At 36.7% G+C, this 16,243-nt stretch overlaps 3 protein-coding genes and 1 pseudogene across 4 annotated transcripts; 1 reads left to right on the forward strand and 3 right to left on the reverse strand.

The window, feature by feature from the left end:
• Positions 1-5,333: 5,333 nt before the first annotated feature.
• On the reverse strand, positions 5,334-5,422 carry BDCG_16263 (annotated as a pseudogene). The gene has a single exon. The product of its transcript is annotated as a tRNA-OTHER (tRNA).
• Positions 5,423-8,553: 3,131 nt separating this feature from the next.
• Positions 8,554-11,393, forward strand: BDCG_01044 (argininosuccinate synthase). Its single transcript, XM_045416553.1, has 12 exons — positions 8,554-9,094; positions 9,211-9,239; positions 9,305-9,313; positions 9,368-9,438; positions 9,516-9,531; positions 9,587-9,629; positions 9,711-9,838; positions 9,918-9,932; positions 10,010-10,236; positions 10,313-10,362; positions 10,422-10,432; positions 10,494-11,393. The coding sequence occupies exons 1-12, from the start codon at positions 8,855-8,857 to the stop codon at positions 10,903-10,905; spliced, it is 1,251 nt and encodes a 416-aa protein (XP_045272255.1). The 5' UTR covers positions 8,554-8,854; the 3' UTR covers positions 10,906-11,393.
• A 148-nt stretch (positions 11,394-11,541) lies between these two features.
• On the reverse strand, positions 11,542-14,367 carry BDCG_01045 (peptidase family M13 protein; the record flags this gene model as incomplete). Its single annotated transcript, XM_045416554.1, has 7 exons — positions 11,542-11,619; positions 11,832-12,232; positions 12,309-13,374; positions 13,428-13,900; positions 13,955-14,011; positions 14,067-14,263; positions 14,333-14,367. The coding sequence occupies 7 exons, from the start codon at positions 14,365-14,367 to the stop codon at positions 11,542-11,544; spliced, it is 2,307 nt and encodes a 768-aa protein (XP_045272256.1).
• An 800-nt stretch (positions 14,368-15,167) lies between these two features.
• Positions 15,168-15,347, reverse strand: BDCG_01046 (uncharacterized protein; the record flags this gene model as incomplete). The annotated part of the gene is made up of 1 exon (XM_045416555.1): positions 15,168-15,347. One exon carries the CDS (start codon positions 15,345-15,347, stop codon positions 15,168-15,170), a length of 180 nt encoding a protein of 59 aa, XP_045272257.1.
• Positions 15,348-16,243: the final 896 nt, after the last annotated feature.

Below are 16,243 nucleotides of genomic sequence, written 5' to 3' on the forward strand. Positions count from 1 at the left end.
GAGAATTGCTGCAATCATTTATTCTAGCAATAAAGATCTGTTTTCTGCATGTATTTCTGATACAGATTATATGAAAACTGTATATAAAGAATATCAACAGTGCATGTATTGAATGAAGATGATGTTGCTATATAACACTGTAGCTGTTTCTGTACATCACTGAAAGCTGTTAATATTTTCTTTGAGTCTCTTTATATTTGATAAGTCAGTAATATATTTCAATGCACTTTTTCTTTCATCATCATCATCATCATCATTATCATCACTATTATTATCATTATTATCATCACTATCACTATCATTATTATCATCATCATCATCATTATTATCATCATCACTATCATCACTATTATTATATCATTTCTGACTGCCTCTTCTGCCTTCATCTCTCTTCAACACTCACTGAAACTAATCATGTCATTTCTCTTTAAATATTCTGTGGTCCTGCAGACTATCAAGGCGCGTGAGCACTGTCACAGATTGAAGAGAGAGAAGAAGAAGATGTTCAAGTGAGAGAAGACAGATTGTAAGACATGTTATAATGCCTTAAAGAGACTCTGTAAGAAAGTAGAATAATAACAATTTTAAGTAATACTTCTGATAGATTTAGACTGAACTAAGTATAGAAATAATGTGAATAACATTATCTGTGAGAGATTGAAGAAGAAGACAGTGAAGAGTCTTATATAGTAGTGATGAGATCAGAAGAAGTTCTGAGAATGATTTGAGACTAAGATGAAGAGAGAGAGAGAGAAGAAGAGTGTTACTGTAAATAAGTAATAATAGAAGAAGATTGAGAGAATGTTGAAGTGAGAGATAAAGAAGTCAAAACTGATAAGTTTTTTATTTATTAAGAGATAATGATTTTTGATAATACTTCTGTTCTCTAATTGATTAGCAGGAGCTGATAGAGAAGAAGAGAATTGAGGCCTTGTTCAGGTCTCAAATGTGCTTCATGATTCAGAACATTGAGAAGACAGCCCTGCTCTCTGAGCATATCAATCTGCTTGCTGCTGAGATGAAACCTGAGACAGCAGATCAGAAAATGCAGGATTTTGAGATGCAGATTGACCTGGCTGAGAGAAAGCAGTGAAAACCCTTCTCTGAGAAGACAGTGAAGAGAGATTTTGAGATGATTATCATCTCAGATGAGAAGAAGAAGAAGAAGAAGAAGAATGAGAAGTGAATTATGAAGAATGATAAGAAGAATGAGAAAGAGAAGAAAGATAATGAGTAGAAAAAGTTTTTTTCTTTTTATATTAGTTAGTTTAGTTCTAAGTTCATAATTATTAATAATTGAAATTAATTTTGAGTTTTTAAAAATTATTGTACAAGTTGTAATCAAGTCAGGAACAATATATATATATATATATATATTTAACTATCATGATTCACAAATCACTATAATGTATAAGTATCAACATTTTTTCAACATTGATATTCATAATATTAATATATTTTTAATGATATTATCTAATAATGCAATTTAGTAACACTCTCTTTCATAATATTAATATATTTCAAGAAATATAACAGAGATTAATCAAGATTGTTTATTTACTTTTATATATTGATGATATTCAATCTGAGTTAGTACTAAAATTATAACTAAGCTAAGAGACAAGATTACTTTCTCTTATATTAATTCTTCTTACACACATCAGTGATCAGTTATTGAAAATAAATTATTATCTTTCTTAAATTATTATCATGTCTTCTGAATTCACTTCTTTCACTTCTTTTACTTCTATTGAAGATTCATAAACTCTTTAAGAAATCACTGTGAATCACAAAGTCTATGTTATTTACAATTTAACACAGAATGCTCTCTTTCAATTATGATAAATGATCACTTCATTCTTCACATCTGATTTCAGGTCATGAAATTTATGAAAAACTCAACACAAACATTGAGATGAACTATGAAATAATTATTAACAGATTGCATTGCAGATTACTGAAGAGTCATCTCTCTGCTACAATCACTGCAACTTTATTCAGAAACATTCATCATAAACTGATTATGACTTTGAAGAAATTTCCTGACATCTGAAGTCATCAGAATGCAGATAATAAAAGAAAAATAATCAGAAAATTACTACTGAGCTGATAAGTTGCTCTATCAGATAATAATTTTTGATAATACTAACTTTCTAATTTGAAGAAAATTATGTGAAAACAACTCTGTATCAGTACTCTGATTTCACAACTCTCATCTGATAACTTCTGTGAATAATTACTTCACATGTGTATATCTCTGAATCTTTCTCTTTGATTAATTGAAAATTCTGAATTCTGAACACTTCTTCAAATGCTTAATTCAAATCTTCATATTTCATATCAATTCTGTCTTCAGTTCAACCTTGAGACACACTACAAAGTTAATATATAACATCTAGAATCAGAGTTGAAGAATCATTGAAAAGTATCTCTCACAGTGAATATATGAACTAGTACAAACAATCTTACATTTATAAGAGTTATATGTTATTACATTGATGAGAATTGAACTTATCAAGAGACATTAATTGAATTTGAATCATTGATCAGTAGTCATACTGAGGATTATATGACAGAGGTATTAATGACTGTGATTAAAAATGACTATTAAGATATTAGTCTCAGTCTTCTTACAATTATAACTGACAATGCTGTGAATAACTATACTATGATGAAGAGCTTAGAGCAAAAATTGACTTTGCATTTCTGAAATGATAAATAAGGTCATATCTTCTGCATTGCTCATGTGGTTCAACTTGTGATGCAAACACTGATAAAGAATCTTAATATCAAGACAAAGAATAATGAGATGACTGATTCTTGGAATGAGAATGAGATGAAAGTGATTACTCAAGTAACTTTTACATTCACTTTACAAAAGATAATGTTTTTTGATAACACTTTTTAATATTGCTTTTTGATAATGCTTTTTGATAACACTACTGTTAATTTTGAATAGATTGACTAATAATTTAAATATTATAGATTTGAAACATTGCTAATATAATTTGTATCTCTTCTAAACAACAACAATGATTTCATAATATTCAATAAATAAACAAATCAGTCACATCACTGAATATGATACAGAATGTTAGAACACAGTAAAGTTCAACATATGAGATAACTGTTCAGACTCTTCAATTATATCAGACAATTGATCATTGAGTGTAACACTCTGATCAGAAAAAGATTCAGATATTAAAACTTTCTGATATGAAGTAAACTCAGTTGAAATATGTAATTGATTTACTATTTCAGTTTTATAAGATAATAAAGACAGTCTCAATCACTTGTACATCAATGCTGCAGTCAGTCTGATGAATGTATAACAGTTTATTTACTCATCTTGAGAAGCAGTTGAATCACTCAAAAAGAAATTCAGTCTGAGATGATGCTATAGCACAGGCTATTATTGCTGTAAGAAATAAACTGACATATTACTACAGCAAAATAGAACAATCTTTTGCAGAGTACTATGCTATAGCAGCTCTACTAGATCTCTTCTGTCAAGTTAATATCTACACTTCTCAAGATTGAATAGAGAAGAAATGAGACTTATATATTAAATTAGTCTGAGACTACTACAATGCTAACTATCAGAGATTTGAATGAGCAGATGTTCAAGATGTGAAGACAGTGAAATACAATTCTCTAGTAAGTAATGATCTTTGATAATGCTTCATATCACATAGAACTATAATACTAACTTTGAAACAGAACTTGCATACATTGATTACAACTGAAAATCAGATAAAACTACATACTTATAAAACTGAATTTGATCACTATCTTTAAGATAATCTGATGAATTTACACATCAAATCAATTCTAGAGTTATGAAAAATTGTTAAGAGTACATATTCAACTGTTGCACTGATGATGCATGATATTCTGATAATTTCATTGACAGAGATGAAAATGAAGTGAAAGTTTAACTCAAGTTGAGATATTTATCACTATCATCAGAGACAATTATAAGAAGAAACAATCAAGAAACTCATGATTATAAAACATGGAATTATCAGACAGTTTAATACCTCTGATCACAGTATATCAGAGAAGTGTAGTTTTCATGAGAAAGTGAAGAATAAACTTACACAAGAATGTATTTAGTTGTTTCATAAGTATTATCAATAATTGTTATCAAATTCTGATTATATAAGTAATCACTGAATGAACTGAATGAGACTGATTTTGATCTTCAGTCTCAGTCTCATTCTGATTTTGAAAGAATGATCATCTTTCACAGTTTATCCTGGAAAATTACTCTCATTTCACTGTTCTTGAATTAAATCTGGTCATTTTTCACGCCATTTCTCTCAGAAATGGTCCATTTTCAGATTTTTTTGAGGCTTGATCCTGGTGGGACTCACGCCAAGAAATGTATGAGACCAGACCAAATGAGATCAAATGTGAAATTCATGGTCCCGGCGGCCAGTCTACTCAAATGAGATTTAAAGTCATTTAAAGCAATAAAAATAATTTAAATTGAGAAGTGAAAATCATGGTCTCATTTGAAAAATGTGATAAGAGTAGACAGTAAGTCTCACTGAGACAGTATAAGACTACTATCTAATGTTAAAACTGTGTAATGAGATCAGTTGAATTGATAATGAAACTATTAAAAAATCTGGTCCTGGTCTCAGACACAGTCACACGGTCAGTCTAGTAATGAGTTATATCACAGATAATAAGTATTAAGTATTTAATTCTCTGATGAGACTCTAAGAGATGATCAGAGAGATTTTTTAATATATATTCATTATCTATAAGATTAATATAAATCTTCTCAATAAGTTAAATAGATCTAGATATCAGTGTTTTTGAATAATCTCATATCATATCTGTCTTAACACATTTCTTGTAAAAGAACTTAGTCTTAGAATCTTTAATTATGACTTCAGTATGAGAATTCTTGATTATAGCAATTATAGCATCAGTGTCAATATAACTGAGATTATAGTATTAATTTAAAAGAGTCTTTAATATCTTTAATATCTGTGTTTTCATATTCACAGAATTAACATTATTAACAGTAGTAGCTTTATTATTATTATTATTATTATTCTTCCATTATACTCATATGCAAGCGGAGCTTATGATGAGTCCTTGCGTGATGTTAAATACAGGCTAAGTGTTGGTTATACAGGAGGAAATACAGGTGTTGAGACCACGCCAAGATAACAAGAACATAGGAAATACAAAGGAGTGACAATTAGATACATGCGATAATAACTTCCCAGCCCAGGAACATAGAGCGATTCATTGGAGCGATTTGTACACCTCTGTATTTATTAGGAACCTGAGGTGCTTGAGTTCCGGATTTAATGTATCCCCTGCGGGTTTCGAACCCACGCGCCTTGGTTTCCCACGCCAAGGCGCTACCAGGTGGCCGCATTAACCATTCGGCCACCGGGGCTGCAGTAGTAGCAGCAGTCACAGAAAAATCAACTTTTCAGTTAAAATCATACTTATCAGATATCATTACAATATACTTGACTACCTTGTTCAGATAATTGAGATTCTCATTGAGCTCTCACTTATCAATCTTATATATGTTGTTCTAAGCAGTTTAAACTGTATGAAAAATAACATCATTCAGAGCTCTGCAAATGAAAAATAAGAGAATAGTGAAAGATAATATAAATTGAAATCTCTGATCTTCAAGCTTTATAAATGAGAGTAGATTAACTGTAATATTAGAAATATAGTAAATATTCTGTAAGTTAACATTATTATTCTCAATCTTTAAGATGACAGTTTCAATCTTCTTGACAAACTCAGTTCTCTCAGTCACAGAATTGACAGAGATGTTATTATTAAAAGATTTAATATTTAAAAAGAAATAAAGCTCACTTATTATATTCAGGCTTACACATGTATTCAAATATCAAGATCTAGAGAATGATTTTCTAGTAACTGTGAAAGAGAAATAGAACTCAATCTTTATAAATACTGTATTTACTGCTGATTAAGAACTTATCAAGTCATTCTTCTTCTCTTTCTTCTTATTATCATTCTTCTTATCCATCTTCTTTTTCTTTTTATCAGAGTGTAAGATAAAATATTTGTTAACAGTATATTTATATCTTCTACAGTGAGTGTACTTTTATACAGTTATGCTTTTATTCTTATTTTTATTCTTAGTCTTATTCTTTTTCACAGTCTCAGAATCAGTCTGAGACTGCTTTTTTCACTCAATAATAATCTTCTTAAATGTACAATTGATCAGTTACTTCATTAAATTATTAATATTAATATTGATAATAAGTCTCTGATCAGTGAAGAAAAACTCATTTAAATGTATCTTAATAAACAGTCTTTGATAATCTTGTAGATTGTTAAGAAAAAGATTATAATATATATCTTCAATACTCTGACAGAGCTTCTTATAATAGATAATAAGATAGTGAAAATATCTCTGAAAAGTAAGATAATCACTATTCTTAACTTATAATTTTATCAATTTCTTAAAGATATTAACTTGTTCTTCAGTTAGTGATATTATATATTCAATATTAATCTTGTTTCACAGAGCTGCAGTATTATAAGCTTCTAAGATTTTAATAGTAATTCAAACATTTTTAACAAGACTTGACAGTATACATCTATATAGAGACTTGAAACAGATCTTTCACTTCACAGAATTAATATAATATGTAAAAGAGCATTCTTGTTAAATTCTTAATAAAATATCAGTTTTATCAATAACTTCTGTATCAGTTAATATATTAATATATCAGACTTTATAATTAGAGTTATTAAATATAATTGCTGATTTAATATCTAGTGTATATTTAACTTTCTTCTAATATTTCTACAACTCATTTCTCATAGTATCTCTTTATACAGAGATAGATGTAGTGAGATATTAAGTGATTTCAGTTATAACTATTTAATTCTTATAGTATTATCTGTATAAGATTTATAAGATTATCTGCAGTGTAATAGATAGATTAATTCAGATCATTATTAAAAGTCAGTATTCTAAGAATAAGAAATAGTGAAGAATTTAATAAGTTGAAATGAATAGATTCTGTAGATAAATATTAACTCTACTTTTCTTTATTCTGAAGTTTTTTTATTATCTCATTATTAAATTTCATACTCTGATAAAAACTGATCTCAGTCTTATCTTGTAAGTCAGAAGTCTTTTTATAATAAGTAATTATTCTATTAATGAGTTATCTAGTAAAGCATGTGATTCTAAGTCTTGAGCTGAACTCTAAAGTAACAGATATATTACTTATATTAAGATAACTCTGCTTCTTCTAAATATAGAAAAAAAAAGTAATATTCTTTACAATGAAAAATGCACTTTTTTAAAAATATAAAGTGTATAAAACTACTGATCAGTAGATTCAGAGAAAATGAAATATCTCTAATAAAGAGTAAGAGTCTTTTTAAAAAAGATAAACTATCTGTGTTAAAAATATTAATACAATGTTCTAAAAAGAAAAATATGCTATTCAGACTATAATCTGTAGAATAGTTAAAGATTGTATTGATAAATCTATTTACAAGAACATAATATAGTGATGAGTCACGTGATCTATTGAGATCGCTAATGCAACGGCTGTAACAGTTAATAATAATTTACGGAGTGAAGCAAAGTAAATATATAATGAAAACTCTAGTTATTAAAAGTGAAGAATTTTCTTTTTAAAGTTCTTGATATGAATACAGCTCACTGATTAATGTAAAATTAAGTGAAGTATAATTCTGTGACATTGTACTATTATATTATCTACTCTGTATAAATTCTTAAATAATAGATTATATATCTTATTAACTATCTACTCTGTACTCTGTATAGATTTTTGAATAGATAATACATCTGATTAATTATCTCTCATAGATTCTTAAAAATAAATAATATATTAAAAGTCTGTATTCACTGCTTATAAAACTAGTCTCTTAATTAATTTATTTCTTTATAGTATTCTACTACTTCTACAGCTGTCTGTCTACAATATCACACTCAGAGAACTTAGATATTATAATCTTCTCTTATTATATCTTTTCTATCACTGATTATCTGTTTATACTGTGTAGAACTGTAACTAAATATATATAGTAAAATTAAATTCTTCTATAGTTATAGATTCTATAATAAATGAGTCTGAACTCTCTCTATTATTCTAGATATATTAACACTTCATACAATTAATAGTAGTTTTTTAAGCCTGTGAATAGTCTATTAAAACAGATATATTATCTGAGATTAAGTTTTATCACTGTGAGATTTATAGTTCTAATACATTTTTATTGACAGTAGTCTGTAAAAAGAAAACTATTATTCAAAGAGTTTACTATATTATTAAATATTGTAGAGAATATCTCTTATTAACTTTATTCTTAACTTAATTAAGAAAACAGCTGCAGTTATTATTTTTAATAATTAATTTATCTCTCAGTTCTGTAGATCTCTCTTCAGTCTTTTATTAATTATCTATATTATTATTCAACTTATTTTTAAGTTAATCTTATTTTACTTTACTAATATGTTTTTACTATAGTTACAGTTCTATCTCTTCTATTAATAAGCTGTAAAATCAATCTTGCAGAGTCTTCTGTTTTAAGCTTAGCTCTGCAATGTCTTTGTACACAGAGGCTCGTGTGCGTTAAGATATTTTAACTACCATTTACGGCTCGGCGACCGTGTCGCTGATTGAAATGGTGGAACAACCATAATCCGGTCGTGTAATAACCCTACGTTCTTCCGGTATGGGGTTGTCTGGTGGAGTCATTTTATCGGTCACGATTTCTTTTTTCTCTTTCTCATTCCGCAACAACAACCATCCATATCCCTCAACGCCCTGAGACCGCACCGTTCCACACGCAAATAATCATGCCTGCTAAAGATAGGGTCTGTCTGGCATACTCCGGTGGCCTTGACACCAGCTGCATCCTTGCGTGGCTCATCGAGCGAGGGTATGACGTTGTCTGCTTCCTCGCAGATGTCGGCCAGGCAGAGGACTTCAAAGAAGCTGAGCGCAAGGCTCTATCGATTGGTGCGCTGAAGCTGGTTGTTTCGGATCTGAAGCGCGAGTTTGTTGAAGATCTATGCTATCGCGCCATTCAGTGCAACGTGAGTCAACAGCAGCTCATGGATCTTTGATTCTGATTTTACCCCTCTATTGGCTGGGTTTCCGTATACCAGAAGCGCATTCAGGGACCCAAGTGATGTTAACAATGCGCATGTAGGCTATATGGGAGGACAGATATCTCCTTGGGTAAGCTACAATTTCAATCCCGGTGGTATTTCCTCTTGTTGACCGCCCACTGACCGCTTATTTAGAACGAGTCTGTATGCGAGCCCTTTCACCTACTCCATTTAGCTCCAATGCTCATGTATATAAAGTGCTCGCCCTGTAATTGCGCGTGCGATGATGCGCTGCGCAAAGGAGGAGGGTTGTATCGCTGTCAGTCACGGTACGCCGCATATGTAAAGTCTGATATGTTGGGCTATCTGCCAGGAAGAAGTCCCATGCTAACAATTGATGTCGTAGGTTGCACCGGCAAGGGGTAAGGATAACTGTCCCGCTACATCTTGTTTTAACGGAAGCTCATTGAGCAATAGCAACGACCAAGTCCGATTCGAGCTTGCTTTCTATGCTATCCAGGTACGCATGGCCAGGTCTTACACAATTTGCGTGGCCAGATCAGCTCACCCGACTTTTTTCATTGTTTTACAATCACAATAGCCATCCATCCAAGTTATCGCACCGTGGCGTCTCCCTGAATTCTACAACCGATTCGCCGGCCGCAATGACCTGCTCGAATATGCTGAGCAACACAACATCCCCGTTACATCTACAAAGACTAAGCCATGGTGCGTATATTTCAATTGAACGTCTGACATTGCCCTTATTTTTTACGACATCGATGCTTACATATGTTGTGGCAACTAGGTCTATGGATGAGAAGTAAGTATTCTCACCACCCTTTCTAGCGGTATACCAACCGGTCTCTTGGCCGCCTATACTGATGTTGTCCAACGTAGCTTTGCGCACTGCTCCTACGAAGCAGGTATCCTTGAGGATGCCGACGTCACGCCCCCAGATGACATGTGGAAATTGACTGATGACCCCCGCAATGCTCCCGACGCCCCAGAGGATTTCACTCTTGCCTTCGAGAAGGGTATTCCGAGTGTGCTGACCCTTGGGGGTAAAAAGATCACGGATTCCATCGAGATCTTCACCGCACTCAACGAGCTTGGCCGCAAGCATGGTAAGCCTGCGACCTCATTGGGCAGCAAAAGCCATACAGGAAAAAGACGTGGGAACTAATGAAACAATGTCCCTAGGTATCGGACGCATTGACATCGTCGAGAACCGTTACATTGGCCTCAAATCTGTAAGCTAGTCTCATAAAAATCCATCCCACCAAGAAAATTACTAACTCTTTCTGTCCAGCGCGGCTGCTAGTAATTCACCCTTGCCCCCTCGCCCACTCGGGGAAATAATTCCTGACTAACCAAATCGCAGTGACTCTCCCGCCATGACCATCCTCCGCCTCGCCCATCTCGATCTAGAAGGACTCGTCCTAGACCGCGAAGTCCGCCTTCTCCGCGATCAATTCGTAACTATCACCTGGTCTAAACTCCTTTACAACGGCCTCTACTTCTCCCCCGAACGGAAATTCATCGAGAAGAGCATCATAGCCAGCCAGGACGATGTTAACGGCCAGGTCCGTCTGCGCTGCTACAAGGGCCTCACCAGCGTTCTCGGCCGCAGCTCGCAGACGAGCAAATTGTATAGCCCTGAGCAGAGCAGTATGGATTCGCTGGAGGATTTCCAGCCGACTGATACGACTGGATTCATTGCTACCCAGGCCATTCGGTTGAAGGCGTATGGCAATGCGGAGGCGGAGCAGGGGGTTGATTTAAGTAAGTCATAAGGCAACCCCTTTTTTGCCCTGTAAAAGGGTGCACAGAAGCAGTAGTACCCAGTAGTCAATCTTAAGCTGGTACTTGCATTTTATGGGATTTGGTTTGTTACGGATGATGAGGGGAAAATGGAAGGGGAATTAAAACATAGGAGGGAGTTTAAAAGGGGCTGTGGCTTCGCTTTCCTTGTGTATGTTGCACGTTGGTTTATCTATTCCGGGAAACCTTGAAGTAAACTTGACCTCCTTACCTTCAATTTTCCCGTCTAAAGTTTCAGTTTCCCCCTTCTGACGAAAGATAAAATGGGATAAAAATCAAACAGAATATATGCAACGAAAGATTAGAATAGTTTACGGGATGAACGAATGAATATGACATCACTTATTCACCAAATCAATCTAAAAAAAGATATTTAGAAGATCATTATTAGGCTCTCAGGAGCATCGATATATACGCGTACGTATCTATGATTATAAAATGCCCGATATACCATCGTCAGACCAAGTCGGTTCGAGTAGACTTGAGAAACACGCCATGGCTTTACATCCACATGATGAAAGAGGGACAGGGAGAGCAAATACCGTATGAAGTGAAGATTATACCGATTTAACTCTTTCAAGTCAAAATATAAAGCAGATAAACAAAAATTACCATAGGTTGCACGTCGGCTCCTTAACCGGGCAGTTGAACGCGGCTCTGAAATGGGGAGAATTCGCCACGGTTCCCTACAAGGACCACGATCGCGTGAGAAGTCAGTGCATTAGCCTCTTGTTATCTACATAGCATAACGTGTTTGGACAATGGTGCGGATGGAAAGGTGGGTACGTGGAGATAGGGTCAACTGTTTGAGTTGTACGTTTGGCAGTTCCAACGAGGAGAATGCCAGAGGGGGGGACCCTGGGAGGGGAATGGACGTATTATATCGATGTAAACGTACCAATATCCTAGCAGATGGGGGCGAATGTTCATCCGTCTCTATCCGAATTGCTGTCCGCTCCGGCGTCGACTTCGCACACCAGAACGTGCCAAAGGACAAGAAAAAGAGTTGCTCATTTGTGTAATTGCCAAGCCCTGGGAGGGAAGGGGAAGGGGAGACAGCCTCGCGTTTTTTCCATGCACGGTAGGCGGCTTTCAAGCCCCCTGCATCCGCAATGTTTTCACCCAGGGTCTTTTCGCCCTTGACATGCAATGCCTTCCCGTTTGGGCCGGGAACGGTGAAATTGGAATATTGCTTGATGAAGCATTCAGCACGATTTGCAAATTCTTTCTCTGTCTTCTCGTCCCACCAATTTGTTTTATTTCCATACTCGTTAAAGTTTCTGCCTTTATCGTCGAAAGCTTAATCATTCGAACGATATTAGAACAATAGGTCAATTCATCGTAATGGACGGAAGTTTCCGGGTGATTGGCCTACCATGCGTAAGCTCGTGGCCTCCCACCGCACCAAAAGCACCATAAGTAAGGTATTTAGGTACTGATGGATTATAGAATAGTGGGTTTTGCATAATACCAGCGGGGAAAACGATCTCGTTGCCTGGTGGATCGTAGTATGCATTAACAGTTGTCATGGTCATTAGCCATTCATCCCGATCAGTTGGCTTCCCCAGCTTGGCCCATTCTCTGTTGGAGAGGAACTTTTGGACATTGACCCGATTCTGGAAAAATGCGCTCGTGATCGTGAGACCTCTATACCACTCTTTCAATGCTTCTGCGCTGCGGACATCTGGACTTTTGGTCGAATAGCCGATTTTCTGAACAATATTTTCAACTTTTTTGATTGCCACATTTCTGACCTTCTCAGATAGCCACATGGTATCTTTAAGAGTCTCCACGAATACATCCTTGATGTTCAAAATAATTTGGTCGCCAAATTTCTTTGATTCCTCGGAAAACGCTTTTTCAATAAAAACCTTGCTTAGGATCCAGCCTAGGCCAGAATTTACGGTGGGAATGCACATCTCCCATCGCTCTGTGAAAGAGTCAGGGTCTCGGCCAGCAAGAATTCTGTTGAATCGGCGGTAAAGAGAGATAATCGGATCTTCAATATCACTAGAATACCTTTGGATCACCTTCCATTTCAGGAACGATTCGAGGACGGGATTTGAAGTCTTAGCGAGGAGCTTGGATAGTGCTTTCACAGTATCCACCCCCAAAACCCCAATTTGCTTAGCTTTATATCCCTTAGGTGCCTTGGCAGAGATGATTCGCTGGAGGGATACTTGTGGCAAGAGAACCTGAGCATCAAAGAGTGGATATTTCTCTAAGGTATTCTCACTGGAAGCTTGTAATTCGGCGAGTTTCTTCTCGAAGTCTATGACAGAAGCCGCGTCAGAGACCCCGAAATGATCAAATAGCTGTTCCATAACTTCTTTGTACAGATTAACGATCTTCGTGTTATTGTAATTTGTAGGGGACGGTAACCCAACGGGCGTGGTAAACGATAAATATATAATAACCGCATCGGGATTTGTTTCATCAGCCTATAGATGTCAGATCCAGGTCAAAAAGAGAAAGCCAATGAGGAAATACGCACATCAATGTATAAACTAATAGGATAATTGACGCCTATATCAATTAGAGCGAGGACGGTATCGGTGAAAATATTTTGGTTTCCACCGTCGAGGTTGACTCTGTCAACTAGCTTCTGTAACGGCGCTGCCCCAATCTCCTCAAGGGCTGTTTTGTTCATACAAGCATCGTAAGCTGTCTTGAGCATTATGAAATTTTCATCATTACTCTCAGTGGGAGGAGCTTCCAAAATGTGGCGTAGAGTTGTTTGGACACGGTCGTCTACTTGCGCCAGTGTAGAAATGGAGCTTTCGTCAGATGGAATATCGTTCTCATAAAATCCACCGCAAACAAGCTCATCGAAATTCGTACATGGCTCGATGGCCTCGGGATGGGGGTGCATGTTGTAGAGAAAAGCCGATGATGCATGAATGCATTCCGGAGATAGACATAAATCTTTCTCCGGCGAATGATAGCGAGCCATCTTCGGAAAGCGTTCTATAAATCCCGAGTTAGCCCGGATGAACGAAAATCTTTTTCAAACAAACACACCATTTGCTTCAGATATGGCGGGATGCTTTTCCGAGTCAGATTTGCTCAAATTCCACCCTAAGCATGTCGCATTAGAATAATCATACAAATAAGGACGTAAGAGCAAGCTCACAACTGGCTACAAACACGGCGGTTTGCAGGAAGCAACAAGTCATAAAAAGAACGGCACACAGAACAGCCAGTGGGCGTCCACGTTTGGGTTTCTGGACATAATTGAGGCCCAGCTCGCCATTATCGAGCTTTTCGCTAGTCATTGTCGGAGGGATGAAGTAGCGCTGTGGACTGTACTGTTCTGGGGAAGAGCTAGACCTGTTAATTAAGCAATTTAGCCCGTGTTATTCATATTCATATTTTGTTCAAGTAAAGAGTGTGGCTCACCGCTTCCCATCAGAGTGCATGTGCAACTCGGTCATTGCCCTGGGTTATGTTTCTACCTATACAGCCCAAACGCATACGGAGAGAGGAGTGTGCGTGTACGTCGAAAGTCATATGAAAATAGAGGGCTTGAGGATGTGCTATATATATGGCAGGATATTAGCATATTTAACTTCAATATGAGCTGTACCGAAGTACCTGGGCATCTCGGGAAAACGTGTTAGAAAATCTGGCTGCTCGGGAAGTCAGGTCACCTGGTTCATACTGACTCCAGGGCTGGAAATCTTACACTGCCCTCCTGAAGAAAGTTTGGTATGGTGGAAGAGGCAAAAAATGGCAGAGATCTCTACTGTCTAGCGAGTCCCCTGAAGCTGTGGCTCTGGAAGCTGTATCCTGTTTGGAGTAACGATCCGCCGATCTGACCGGCGACATATCTGAGACCTAGGATCTGTTATGCTGATCCAGTATGCGGAAGTGCCATCATTGGCTACGACTGTGAGTTTGTGCCCCGCTGGATGCGCGTGCTCTGCACAGCACTGTGCAACATAGACTAATCGCTCATAACCATGTATTGTCTTAAGGTTTGTATTACACATTGAAATGATCCTTGCTCATATCCCTCACGGCTAAAAACGCCTGGGGTTCAATGTTTTCAACGGAAACTGTCCTCCTCCCCGGTGAGGTAGTCAGTGACATGGATCGGGCATTGATACCTCGTGATGTTGAAATAAGGTGCTGGAGCCGCAGCGGAACTTTTCCACATCTGAAAGCCGCCAAACTTTGGGTTCCACTGGTTGAATTAGGATGCGTTTACTGCGTAAATTTCAGGTCATGAAATCTAATAAGCTTCCATGACGGTAGGGAAATTTGAGCCTTCCCCGCCAGGTATGGGATTGTTGAGTGCTGGAATCCCAACCCTTGTCATTGGGCAGGTAGGTAGCTTCGGGGTTTCGGGTACTTCCTTGCGTGAGATTGAACTTGAGAATGCGTCTCGGTAGCGGAACCCCAACGCAGACATATGGGGGGGGAGAGAGCCCAAAACGATTAGCGCAGCAACCTGGCGCCATTCGCGATTGACTGTGGAGGATCAACGATTTTAACTCATCGGTTGTGGGGACGGTGGCCTTGGCAGATCATGTTCCACAGAGCAGGACTATCCAACCACTTGCCCCTTTTTCCTTCAAACGACCGTTGATAGGGCAAACAGCGTAAATGGGCGCAATCGTTTGCGTTAAACTTATCTTTGATCGATTCCAAAGAGCGCCCAACGCCGCAGATGAGCGAAACTGCCTCTGTAAAACCTCATACAGCTCAGGAAATTAGTGTGAAATAGAGTGCAACTATTGTGGTTTGTTTTCGTAGCCCATTTTTAAGTGTCCCAAACCAAACCTGCGTCTGGAGCTTAGTTAACTAACGTAATCCACCACCTATTCGTACAAACCACCTACTCACTCCACCACACAATGCATTCATCAATTGAACCTTCAAAATGTCAACAAGAAAAGACAGGCCTTCTATCAAGAAGGATGAGTTCAATTGACCATTCAGGCATTAGAGAAAGGCAAATTTTCAGGTATCCGAGCTGCTGCACGTGCGTGCAAATCCTCCACACCACCCTGACTGACCGACTGCATGGCCAAAACAAAAGAGAAAGCGGGAAAAAGGCTGTACATATATAGCTCAAGTGGGTGCTTTGGGGGTTGAAGAAGGCTTGAGTCACATAAAAAGTGTCAATGAATGGGAACAAGGGGTGGTTGAGGCTGCTGAGTCTCAATCATGAAAACATGTAGCATCACAGTGTGATGTATATGAGATTATTGAACATACTGCTGGTATGTATGTGCTCTAGGTGTACAGGAAAAAATATCTTAATGCACACAAGCCTCTGTGTGTAAAGACATTGCAGAGCTAAGC

The sequence above is a fragment of the Blastomyces dermatitidis genome (assembly GCF_000003525.1).
Source record: "Blastomyces dermatitidis ER-3 genomic scaffold supercont1.1, whole genome shotgun sequence".
NCBI lineage: Eukaryota > Fungi > Ascomycota > Eurotiomycetes > Onygenales > Ajellomycetaceae > Blastomyces > Blastomyces dermatitidis.

Bases quoted from the DNA above. Each gene is read 5' to 3' on its own strand.
- BDCG_01044 (XM_045416553.1), top strand. From the start codon at position 8,855: ATGCCTGCTAAAGATAGGGTCTGTCTGGCATACTCCGGTGGCCTTGAC. The intron at 9,630-9,710 runs GTACGCATGGCC...CAATCACAATAG, and splicing joins TTGCTTTCTATGCTATCCAG to CCATCCATCCAAGTTATCGC. The intron at 10,237-10,312 runs GTAAGCCTGCGA...CAATGTCCCTAG, and splicing joins CGAGCTTGGCCGCAAGCATG to GTATCGGACGCATTGACATC.